Below are 13,263 nucleotides of genomic sequence, written 5' to 3'. Positions count from 1 at the left end.
TCAGAATGGTATTTAGTTTGTAGATGAACTTGCAGATGCATCTGCTGCCCTTGTTCTTCTTGATGGTTGAGGTTGCAGATTTGGAAGATGCTGTTGAAGAAGTTTTGGTGAATTACCGCAGTACATATTGTAGATGTTACACACAGCTATGACTGCATGTTGGTGGTGACAGGAGTGAATGTTCAAAGTGCTGGATAGAATGCCAGTCAAGTGGGCTGTTGTCAAGTTGTCCTGGATACTGTCGAGTTTCTTGAGTGTTGTTGGAGCTGCACGTGTTCAGGCAACTGGAGAATATCCCATCATGGTCCTCACTTGTGATTCACTGATGGTGGACGGGGTTTGAGGAAATGCATTACTTGCTACAAATTTCCTAGCTTCTGAATCGCTGTTGTAGCCATAAGATTTAGATGGCATTATCCAGTTCAGTTTCTGATCAATGGTAACCTCCAGGATGTTGACAGTGGGTGTTCTAGGTACAGTAAGGTAATTGAACATCAAAGGGTGATGTTTAGATTCTCTCTTGTTGGAGATGGTTATTGCCTGGCACATGTGCAATGCAAATGTTACTTGTCATATATCAGCCCATGCCAAGATGTTGTCCGGTCTTGTTGCACAAGGGCATGCATTGTTTCAGTATCAGAGGAGTCGCAAACGGTGCTAAATATTATGCAATCATCAGCAAACATCCCCAGTTCTGACTTCGTGATTGAGGAAAGGTCATTAGTGAAGCAGCTGAAGATGGTTGGACCCAGGACATTACGCTGAAGGGTGAAGTGATTCCCCAATCAATCAAACAAATCTAAACTCTTCAGCAGCAAAAAGAGAAATTGCTGGAAAAACTCAGCAGGTCTGGCAGCATCTGTGGAGAAAATCAGGGTTAACATTTCGGGTCCAGTGACCCTGCTTCAGAACTGATGATTTTTGTGCAGAAGATAGGGTGGGGGGAGGGGGTAAGGAATAAACGATAGGTGGAGATAGATCCCAAAGAGAAAGAAAAACAGTTGGGCAAACAAAGGAGTGGATAACAGTCAGCCTAGGAAAATGAATAGCTGCTAATGGGGATTATTAGTGGCTAACAATGGGTTGTGTGTAATAGCAGACCATGTGATAACAAGGTCTGGTATGTAGGGGTGGGGGAAAGCATGGGGAAGGTGTTCAAAGCCCTAAAATTGCACTTCCAATTTGCACCAAGCTGGAGCACTGTAGCAAACATGAGACAGAGATGTTGGCCAGGGAACACCAGGATGGTGTGTTGAAATGGCAGGCAGCGGGAAGCTCAGGGTCTTTTTTGCGGACAAAATGTCTGTGTTTTGTGAAGCGGTCACCCAGTCCATGTTTTGTTTCCCCAGTGTAGAGGATACCACATTGTGAATATTGAATGGAGTAGACTTGATTGAGTGAAGTGCAGGTAAAGTACTGCTTCACCCTGAAAGGTGTACTTGGGCCCTTGGATACTGAGGAGGGAGGAAGTAAGCAGGCAGGTGTTACATCTTCTGCGGTTGCTAGTGGGCTGTGGCTGGGTGTGGGAGGGGTTGGGATGGTGGGGTGGAGGGGGTGTTGGGTTAGGGTGTCCCGGACGGAGCGGACCTTGCAGAAGTCTGACGAGGGAGGGGAGGGGAGGGGAATGTGTCCGAACTCTGCAGTCCTGTCAAATCCATTCATTAATGTTGGAGACTATTAAACACATCAGAGGTGGAGGAGGACCCACACTAATACTCCATCAGTCCAGTACATCAGTTTAAAAGGCACAGCAGAAGAATTTGCAACATCTTCAGCCATAAATGTCACGTGGATAATCCTTCCCAGCCTGCTACAGAAGTCCCCAGCATTACGGGTGCCAGTATTCAGCCAGTTCAATTCACTCCAAGTCAAATTAAGAAACATTTGAAGGCAATGGATTTTGCAAAGGCTGTAGGACCTGAATACATTCTGGCAACAGTATTGAAAACATGTGTTCAGAACTATTTGCATACCTGGCCAAGCTGTTCAAGTACAGCTATAACTCTCTCAGAGATAGTAAGAACTGCCAATGCTGGACCCTGAGATAACAAGGTGTGGAGCTGGATGAACACAGCACGCCAGGCAGCATCAGAGGAGCAGGAAAGCTGATGTTTCGGGTCAGGACCCTTCCTCAGAAATGGGGGAGGGGAAGGGGGGCTCTGAAATAAATAGAGAGAGGGAGGGACGGTAATAGTAGGTAGATAGTGGAGCGGATAGGGTGGGAGAGAAGGCAGACAGGTCAAGGAGGCGGGGATGAAGCAAGTAAAGGTGAGTGCAGGTAAGAAGTGGGGATGGGGATTGATTAGTGAGGTGGGAGGAGTGGATAAGTGGGAGAGAAGACAGGCAGCTCAAGGAGGTGAGGATGAGGGAGGTGCTGGTATTGGGATGACGTCGGGGGTGGCTATAACTCTGACAGTTACTGTGCAACGGGAAAATTGCACAGGTATGTTCCTTTCACAAAAAGCATGACAAATCTAAACCAGTCAATTACCATTCCATCAGTCTATTCCCCAGAATAAGCAAAGTGATAAAAAGTTTCATCAACAGAGCAGACAAGTGGGATTTACTCAGCAATACCTTGCTCACTGATGCTTAATCTGGTTCACCCAGGGCAATTCAGCTCCTGATCTCACTATAGCCTTCGTTCAAACATTGACAAAAGAGCAGAACTGAGGTGAGAGTGACTGCCCTTGACATCAAGGCAGTATTTGATCAGAGTCAGAAATCACACAACACCAGGTTACAGCCCAACTGGTTTATTTGAAAACATAAGCTTTCAGGGCCTCATTCCTTCTTCAGGTGTTAGTGAGAGAAGTAGTATCAGAAACAGAGTTTATAAGTAAAAGATCAAAAGTTCACACCATTGATGAGGATGTACTGAACAAACCTAAGATGCTGTTAAATCTTTAATCAGTTAGAAAGTTTTAATTGATTAATATGTATATGCAAATCCTTGAATTCCTTTCGAGTCATGATCCTGAGAGAACGAAAGGTTTTATCAGTGTAAAGAAGAGGTGACATTTCAGGTCAGACAATGCATGTTAGGTGTGAGACCTTGTTTAGATTCTGTTTGTGTTTTAGTTTGGAGTCAGACTGGTTTTATTTCTAAAGTAGGAATTTATAGAACCATATTGACTGTCTATAAATTGTGTGCTTTTTGAACAAAATAAAATGTATCTCCAAATACAAATTCACCCTATAGATTCACATGTATGTTTGTGTGTGTGTGTGGTGTGTATAAGTGAAGGGCAGGGGGGGATCGAGTGTGTGTGAACCCAGTAGGGGAACACTTCAGCGGTCAAGGACATTGAGCCTCGGATCTTTGAGTAAGCATCCTCCAAGGTGGACTTTGGGATACACAACAACGCCGAGTCGCCGAGCAGAGGCTAATAGCCCAAGTTCGGTACCCATGAGGACAGCCTCAACCGTGATCTTGGGTTCATGTCGCACTACATGTGACCCCACCACACTCACACATGCATACACACACACACACACACACACAAACTATCTCTCTCCCACACGTGCACACACACTCTCTTCCTCCACCCCCGCCAACACACAGACACACACACACACACACACACAAACTATCTCTCTCCCACATGTGCACACACACTCTCTTCCTCCACCACCTCCCCCGCCCCCAATACACACACACACACACACACACGTAAATCTATGGGATGAATTTGTGTTTGGAGATATATTTTATTTTGTTCAAAAAGTACACAATTTATAGACAGTCAATCAATATGGTGTTTTCTAAATACCTACTTTAGAAATAAATTTATTTTACTTTAATTTACTTTACTTTATAAATTTACTTTACAAACTAAAACACAAACAGATTCGTTCACACCTAGCATACATTGTATGACCTAAAATGTCATCTCTTCTTTACACAAATAAAACCTTTCCTTCCATCAGGACCGTGACTTGAAAGGCATTTATGCTTTAGTTAGGGAGAGGGGGTGGGTGTGTGGGAGTGGTGGGTATAGAGTGCTGGGGAAGAAGAGATGTTGATAGTTCTGATTAAGTGATCGAAATGTGAGAATGTGTTAATATCCAGATCGGGCTGATAAGTGGCAAGTAACATCACAGCATAAAAGTGCCTGGCAATGACCATCTCAAACAAGACAGGCCTTACCATAGTCCTTGATATTCAATGGCATTACCATCCCTGAGCCCCCCCAGTCTCAACATCCTGTGGATTTACATACACCAGAAACTGGACTGGGCTTATTGTACAAACACAGCATCCAGAACAGAACTAATTTCCTGATTCTCTGAAGCCTGTCCATCACCTGTTTCGTGTCATGAATATGATGGAATACTTCCCACTTGCCTATATAAGTGTAGCCACAACAACACTCAAAAAGTTTGCCACAATCTAGGACAAAGTGGCCTGAATGACTAGCAACCCACCCATCACTTTAAATATTTACTCTATGCAACACTGATACATAATGGTAGTGTACCATCTACAAGATACACAGCAGCAACTCACCAAGGGTCCTTTAACAGTAACTTCAAAACCTACAACCTCAAAATACCCAAAGGATAAAGACATAGGAACATCATCATCTGCAAATTCCCTTCCAAGCCACTATTTGGAACTATTTTGCCATTGCTTCATTGGCACTGGATCAAAATCCTGGAACTCCCTCCCTGATAACATTGTGTGTCCACTTCCCAAGGACTATGTTGTTCAAGAAAGCAGCTCGTAGCCATCTTCTCAAGAAAAATTAGGGATTGGAGAGAAATTATGCCCACATCCTGTGAAAAAAATAAAAGAAAAGCTCTAGTGGATAAACGCCCAACATGTTACACCTTTCTTCCTAAGATAAAGTTTTCATCCCAGGAATTAATCAAATGAATCTTCTCTGAACATCTTCTGATACAATTATATTTTTTTTCAAGTAAGTAGACCATAATTGTGCACAATACACCTGCTATGGTCTCACAAAAACCCTGTTCAACTTCAGTAAAATGTTCCTCCTTTTATATTACAATTCTCTCACAATAAACACTAATACTCCATTTGTCTTTCATGACTTTGTTGTACCTGCTGGCTAACTTTTTCTCATTCTTGTTCCAGGGCATCCTAATCCCTCTGTACTGCTGACTTCTGAAATCTATCTGCATGTAAATGATATAGTTTTTATGTTCTTCCTCCCAAAGTGGGCAGGTTCACATTTTCTCATATTATAAATATTACATGCTATATTACAAATTTTTGCACACACTTAAATTATCTATATCCTTTTACAGCTTCTCTAGACTTAGCTACCTACTTTGGTGCCATTGACTCATGAGGCTATAACATATTTAGTCCCTTCATCCATCTCATTGGTATAGATTGTAAATAGGTGAGGCTCCAGCAATTATCTCTGTGGCATTCCATTAGTTATTGCTTGCCAACCCAAAACTCTGCATCTTGTTCATGATCCAATTGCAAATAGCTAATTTAGGACACTGTTTTCATGCACTTGCACTCTAAACCCATCCTAATCTGCTTCATATTCATCCCATAATTAATCTATCCTATTCCCAAACTACTCGTTATTCAATTATTTATAAGCCATATTTTGTTTGGTTTTATTAATGGTTGTCAATGTGTATCAAGGGATTATGGAGGGTGGGTGGGAAAGTGGAGATGAGGCAGAAGATTAGTCATATTTGTGTCTAATGGAAGAGCAGGCTCAACCATTATCTACTCTTGCTTCTATTTTTAGGTTCTTAATATCTATAGGAATTGTAAATCAGTTTAGGGACCAAAGGGAGCTGCAGAGAGATATTGTTCAGATGGCTGAATAGGCAAGAAGTGCCAGATAGAATTCAGTGCCAGTATGTATGAGCTGGTACATTTGATTGTTACACAAAAGCCAATATTTTGAATGTGATAAAGTTGGATGATGTGGGAAGAACAGCAGAATGTGGGGATTATACGTTCTTAAAAGCAGCCTTTCAGGTAAATAAGTCCATTATAAACCCAATGAAATTCCGGGTTTAATTGCACAACATACAGAATATAGAAGTGAAGATAGAGTAGTTAATCTGTATAAAACTTCAATATGGCCATTGTTTAGACTGTGTCCAGTTTAGGGCTCCAGACTATATTTGTTAGTGCACTGGACAGGGGATCAGGGCTGATTCTACAATAAATAGATACGGTACAAATATTTTAGAAAGGACTGCGAGGCTTGGAATGTATTCTTTGAAATATCAATTTAAGGGGAGACCAGATGAATACATAAGGCTAGTGTTATGATCCCAATTTATGGTAATACAGAACAAGTCAGATCCAGACAGAGTGAAATTCAACTTGATAGATCTTCAGACTCAGAGTCTGAATTCTAGAATTCTGGAATTCTAGATACTAAGGTTTTCATGCCTAAATGCAACAAGACCTGGACTATATCCAGGCTTGGGCTGACAGTTGGCAAATAACATTCACATCACACAAATGTCAAGCAATGACTATCTCCAACAAGAGACAATTTAACCATTGCTTCTTGACATTCCATTGCGTTACTATTGCTGAATTCCCCCACTATGAACATCCTGAGGGTTACCATTGACCAGAAATTGAAATGAACTAGCCATATAACTACTATATTTATAAGAGAAAGTCAGAGTAACAACAAATAACATGCCTCTTAATTCTCAAAAGCCTGTCCACAATGTACTGAGCACAAGTAATCAGTGTGATGAAATATTCCTCACTTGCCTGGGTGAGTGCAGCTCCAACAACATTAAAGAACTTTGTCACCATCCCGCTTGATTGGCACATATCCATATCCACATCTACTTCTGATGCTTAGTTGCAGAAGTGGATTCTGTTTACAAGATGCACTGCAGAAATTTATCAAGGCTCCTTAAACATCATTTTATAAACCCTTGACAACTACCGTCAGGACAGATAAGGGCAGCAGATACATGAGAACATCACCACCTATAGGTTTGAAGCCAAATCACTCACCATCCTGACGAGGAAATGTATCACTGTTCTATTAGGGTCACTGGATAAAAATCTTGGAATTCCCCCTTTAATGGCATTGTGAGTCTGCCTACACCAAATGGATTGCAGTGATTTAAGAATGCAGTTCACCACCACCTTGCCAAGGGTAACTACCAATGGATATTAAAATCTGGCTCAGCCAGAGAAGCCCACATCCCATGAATAGATTTTAAAAAAATAAGGTTTTGGGGCTTGTTTCTTTTTACTGTGAAGGTCAGCCACTGAACATAGCAATGAGGTATCAAAATACTTTTAACAAAAGGACATAAAGGTTTATTACACAAAAGAAAAACCGGAACTATTTTACACTAGAAATGAAAAAAAATTGAAAGATCTCATTACAAACACCAGAAAGAATGGTTCATTCTTTCCAGCCCAGCAATAATCTTACAGACAATCAAATCTCAGTGAAGACTTACCCTTATCTCCCTGCTAAATTATGTTCAGCTGGAATTGATGTAAGCAGTTCCCTTTTGACACAATTTCTGCTCATACACTCAATGCTATTTTCTTCAGTTACTATCTTCCCCCAAAATCTTCAAAACAAGCTGCCAACACAACTCACTTTTACTCCAGAACATGGCCTTCCTAAATTCATGTCTTTAACAATCTTATAAGATGTCTTCCTGTCGAAATTTCAAAACCTTTGGCTTTTGGGGCTTTCTTCTCATGACTTGAAATAATTCAGGGACTTCTACCTTGCTCTGACTGCTTGGAGACCGTTGCTGACAGCATCTCTGCTGAAATGGACCTCTTCCCTTTGTGTGAACCTGCATCTGGCCCTCTCTTCCTCTCTCTGGTACTCAGAAACCTCAAATGTGTTTCATCACCCTAGCAACTACCTTCTCAGGTAACTTGCTGACCTTTTAGCTGGAATCACATGATTTCTTGAAAATATGATTTGAACTCAATGTTCAAAATTACTTTCTGGCCTTTACAAGAAAAACCTCAGATTTTCACAGAATAGAGAAACATTTTGTCCAGAAGAATATATTGTGAACCTAAATATCTCTAGATTGGAGCTGAAAGAAAAGAGAGTAAAAACACATAGAATGAAGCAGCTACATATAACTCGTATTGCTTCCGCTCACGTGAAAGATAAACACCAATACAAATAACTTTGGCTGGCTGGCTTGTTTCCATATTTGAGTTGTATGAACATGTATAAACAATGGAGAGGAGAAAGATCAGTTGGTCGTCCAAGCCTGTCCCGTACAGTTACAGTGTAACATTTACACCAGGAACTAGACCTGCCTCCTCACACAAGGAGCAACATGGTCTCTGGGGACAGCCATTGGAAAGAACATACAGCTCTAATGAAGCATCTCTGTTTAATTCAATATAAAGAGCATTCATTATTCGTGTTGCTATGTACAAATGGTGTGAAATGTTGAGATAGTTTATGTCCTTGTCAAAGTAAAAAAGTTGATTCTTTTTAATGAAGGCAATGCACCTTTAATTAACAGTAATTCATCTCAGGCTGATTTAGTTACCAAAGTTATTTAAAGGGTTCCTTAAAGGATGAGTACAAACCCATACACAACAAGCCTTCTTTGACATCTACCATAAAGAACATGTTTTTTTTACATGACATAGACTTTCACTAGCTATCCCATTTCAGTGTATTATGGTCAAATACACATGCTCAAATACATGTTAACCTCAAAATTACTTCAATACATTGCTCCCTTCATGAATAAAATTCAAGGCAAAGCACAACCGGTTCTAGTCTGAATGCCTATATGCACTGTGCCTTGTTGAAGAAGCATCAGATGCCTATAATATGGCAGTGAGTCATACAATAGTTGCGTTGCTGAACTTCCTACCTCGTTATCCCCTGTCACTCATTGAGGGCTTCAACATCCTGCCTTGTGCTGTTTTCTGCTCTTGCAGTAGCTTAATAGGAAAATTGCTTACATTTCCAAAGATTCATTTTCATTCAGTGAAGAAACGAAGGATCATCTGAATACTTGTACGCATTGCTAATGCCACGCAAACCATATTTGTTCACTATCGTGACAGCCTACTGGCTGCAAATGCATATTTGATGACTACCATTATTCTCATTTTCACTCCTGAATGGAAAGGGAGAACATCTAATCTCTCGCTGTCATGAACTGAGCACATTAGCATTCCATTCAACAGCTCTACAACTTCACAGTGGCCTTGTGGATTTCCACCACTTATTTAACATATTTCTCCCTGTATCTTCACAATGCTGTTTTTGTTGTTTAGAAAACAGTAAACCTTTGTTATAAGTATTTCTGGTACTTGCAAGGTGCAGTGAGCAGATTGTCACTAGCAACAAATTAGGAAAAGCTCATCAGAAAACTCATCTTAATACTGTTCAAGCTTTTGAATGCATTTATTTTCCAGAGAAATAATTTATTTACTGAACAACTTAGTTTTAATTAAAGAGGCTAGATTGTTGAAGGTATTTGGAAATACAATGTAATGCGTAATTTTTGATAATCTGGTTGCTTCAACTTCCAATTTATAGAGTCAAAGGTAGTGAGGGTTGCTCCTGTGGGTAGCTTGATTTGTCTGGAATTGCAATATGTTGTAATTTCCACATCCTCACTCATTTCTTCTGAGGTTGGTTATTTTGCTGGCTCAAATCCAGGGCTGCTCGAATAGAATCATTAATCATACATTGCAGATGGAGGCCATTCAGGCCGTATCAGCTCTTTGAAAGACACCCATCCATACACATATATGTTCAAGCAGGGAAAGCAGCTGTCCTTTTAAAGTTTCCCGAAGCAAGTAACAGTCAGACCAATTGTAATGAGAACTGTGAATGCAACACAGGCCAGGAATTACACCCAGGATATTTCTGGTGTGTTGGGCCCAGTACTGCACCATGCAAATTATTTACTCATAGGGGAATGGGAGAATTCAAGCAGTACAGTATCCAGAAATTTCCTCAGGTCCTTATCCAGTCAAGCACCATAACTTTGAAGAGCGATTGGCAGAAACTCCAAACGTACAGGTGAATAAGTTTCCACCAAAGGTATAGCAGCTGAACAGGAGCCAAGCAAGAAAGTCTCAACAAGGCTATTTTAACCATGACACTAGTCTTTGCTTAGAAATTGACTGGTGACTTACCCGAGCATTGTCCTGTTCCTTCACTGGTTTGCTATGTGCCACCATTTGGAAAAGGTCACACAAACACTTCAGGGTTCACTGATTCTAGTCCTGTGGATAGAGCAAACAGTCAATAGGAGCTCAAAATAAAAATAAAATACAAAATATATTTCGATGTTTTGTCTTAAATACAAATATGACTAGCAATTTAAAATCAGTGTACACCTCAGAAATATACTTTCACAGCCTTGAGGGACCAGGACACAAATGTTAATGCCAACCATACAGTAATTATATGCTTGTTGTTTCCTGTACCCAAGAACAATATGAGAATAAATGAAGTTTCAAAGATCAGAAAAAGACACATTATAAAATCCTCTGACTATTCCTCATCCTCTACAAGAATATCCTGCAGCCGCTCTCTGATATTCTTGATCCTAGCAACAGGGAGGTGGCATATCATCCTGTAATCATGCTGATGGCCACAGAAACGCCTATCTGTTCCCCTAACTAAAGAATCCACTACCAGTACTTCCCTTACACTCTTCTTCCTTCCCCTCTATACAGTTTGAGTTTGATTTATTGTTGTCACATGTACCAGGATAGAGTGAAAAGTGTTATTTTGTGTGCTCTACAGGCAGATTGTACCAAACAAAGTGCATCAGGATAGCAGAACAGTGTAGAATACAGTGTCACAGCCACAGAGAAATAGATCAACATTAACATTTGAGAGGTCCGTTCAAAAGTCTGATAACAGCAGGGAAGAAGCTATTCTTGAAGCTGATTGTACAAGTATTCAAACTTTTATATCTACTGTCTGACGGAAGAGGGTGGAAGAGAGTATCACCAGGGTGGGAGACGTCTTCAATTCTGTTGGCATTCCCGAGTGTTGGGAAGTATAGATGGAGTCAACGTTTGGAAGGCTGGTTTGCATGATGGACTGGGCTGTATTCACAACTCTCCGTAGTTTCTTGCGGTGTTGGGGACAGCAGTTGACATACCGCGCTATGATGCATCCAGATAGGATGCTTTCTAAGGTGCATCTATAAAATTGGTTAGAATCTTTGTGGTCATGCCAAATTTCCTTAGGCTGTTGAGGATGTAGAGACATTGTTGTGCTTTTTTGACCGTCGCATCGACATGGGTGGAACAGGACAGATTGTTGGTGATCATCACTCCCAGGAACCTGATGTTTTCAACCGTCTCCACCTCAGCACCATTGATGCAGACAGGGACGTGCCCTCCACTCTGCTTCCTGAAGTCAATGAACAGCTCCTTCGTTTTGCTGAGATTGTTGGAGAGATTGTTGTCTTTACACCAGGCTGCTAAGCACTCAATCTCTTTCCTGTATTCTGTCTTGTCGTTTGAGATCTGACCAACAATTATCAAACATCAGCAAACTTGTAAATGGAGTTGGGGGTGGAATTTGGTCAGACAATCATGAGTGTATAAAGAGTATTGTAGGGGGCTGAGTATGCAGCCTTGTGGGGCACCGGTGTTGAGGATTATCGTGGAGGAGGTGTTGTTGTCTATTCTTACTGATTGGGCTCTAAGGTCAGGAAGTTGAACAGCTGAACCATCTATGGTTGTACAGGCTTGACTCTTGCTGCAATGCTCTGAGGAACTCTGCACAGTATCCAGAATGGAAAACCAGATTGGGAGCGAGTCCTTTGGAGACTCCTGCTTGTTTCTCTATGACTGTCAGGTGGTCATCTATTCCCCCTATCTGCCTGCTTACCCCTAACTTACGGCTGACAATCTCTCTGAACGTACTTCCCACACTGTCCTCTGCCTTGCAGATGTGTCAAAGTGACTCCAGTCCCATTCAAGTTCCAAAACCTGGAGCTCTAGATTGTCTAGCTGGCGACACATCCTGAACGTAGTTCATCCAAGTCACGTGCAGGGTCCACAACTCCCCTCATGCCACAGTCGTGGCAATCTCTGCCATTCCTCAACCTTACTTTGACTGACTTTAATTTAATTAATCTCACTCGGTACACTTTACTATAAACTGGATATTAGAAGAAAGTAGAAATTCCCTTGCCTTGCTCACAAATAAGTTCCCTCCCCTGGGCCTATAAATTTTTACATTCCCTATGCTACTTTAAAAACTACAGCTTAAATTATTCTTTCCCAATGAGTCTTTGGTTCCAGTAGGAGACCTGCCATGATAGTGTGTTTCCCGACAATAGAGCAATAACAGGTTCCAGCCAATTTATTTACGATGTTTCTGTGATGTTGCACCTCAATTTCTGTTCCAAACACAGTTGTCACATTGACAAGGAACAGCAGAGGCAGCAGCTGACCCCAAACACCTTCAATCTCTAACTTTCTTGAGCTGATTTTTATGACGCTAAACTCTTTCAAACAATCTCTCTTTTCATGCTGTTAAATGACCCCAAACTTCTAACACGTAGACAGATGAACAACCTTCAAAGTCTTGTCCATTCTGACTAAGTGGTTTATAATTTGACACACTCCCAGCATCCCTCCACCTTGTCATCTTCTCGATACAGTAACCTACTTGCAAGTTTTCCCACTTTACTATTCTCCAAAGAGTATCTAATAAAGTCGTGTTCTTAAATAAAAGGTCAGATATTACTTTCTTTAAGTGAAGTTATGTTTTAACACTAGTACTCTTGTCTGTAACCTGATAATCTTACAAATGTTTTATCACTATGTTATGTTTCAGGTAAATTTAGATTGAGTGTGTTTTCTAATTCATATGCTTGTGATTGGTGTCACAACTCGCTGTGATAGTGCTGGAGACCAAGTCTCACTGTTACTACAGTCATCACAGAAGTTGAAGATTTTAAATTGGTACACAAAGATTCTCCAATTTACCCAATTTTCAGGCCCAGTGTGACAGAAAACATGGACCAGGATTTTGTACTTAACAATAATTACTATTTATTACAACAGGTAATAACTACAGGTTGCAAGGCTGGATGAACACAGCAGGCCAAGCAGCATCATAGGAGCAGAGAGGCTGACGTTTCGGGCCTAGACCCTTCATCAGAAAAGTGGGAGGGGAAGGGGGTTTTGAAATAAATAGGGAGAGAGTGGGAGGCGGATAGAAGAGGGATGGAGGAGAGGATAGGTGGAGAAGAAACAAACAGGTCGAAGAGGCGGGGATGGGGCCAGGAAAGGTGAGT

General features: G+C 41.1%; 1 protein-coding gene across 1 annotated transcript in view; it reads right to left on the bottom strand.

The window, feature by feature from the left end:
• myo15aa (myosin XVAa) overlaps window positions 1–10,212 on the bottom strand; it is a 174,653-nt gene extending 164,441 nt beyond the window's left edge. The window contains exon 1 of the mRNA XM_048609721.1: window positions 10,130–10,212. Coding sequence (XP_048465678.1) covers window positions 10,130–10,174 — 45 coding nt within the window. The 5' untranslated portion in view covers window positions 10,175–10,212. The remainder of the gene's footprint in view (window positions 1–10,129) is intronic.
• Window positions 10,213–13,263: the final 3,051 nt, after the last annotated feature.

Source organism: Rhincodon typus, chromosome 21, assembly GCF_021869965.1.
Source record: "Rhincodon typus isolate 14 chromosome 21, sRhiTyp1.1, whole genome shotgun sequence".
NCBI classification, from domain to species: domain Eukaryota; kingdom Metazoa; phylum Chordata; class Chondrichthyes; order Orectolobiformes; family Rhincodontidae; genus Rhincodon; species Rhincodon typus.
This window is presented reverse-complemented; position numbering and strand designations above follow the sequence as displayed.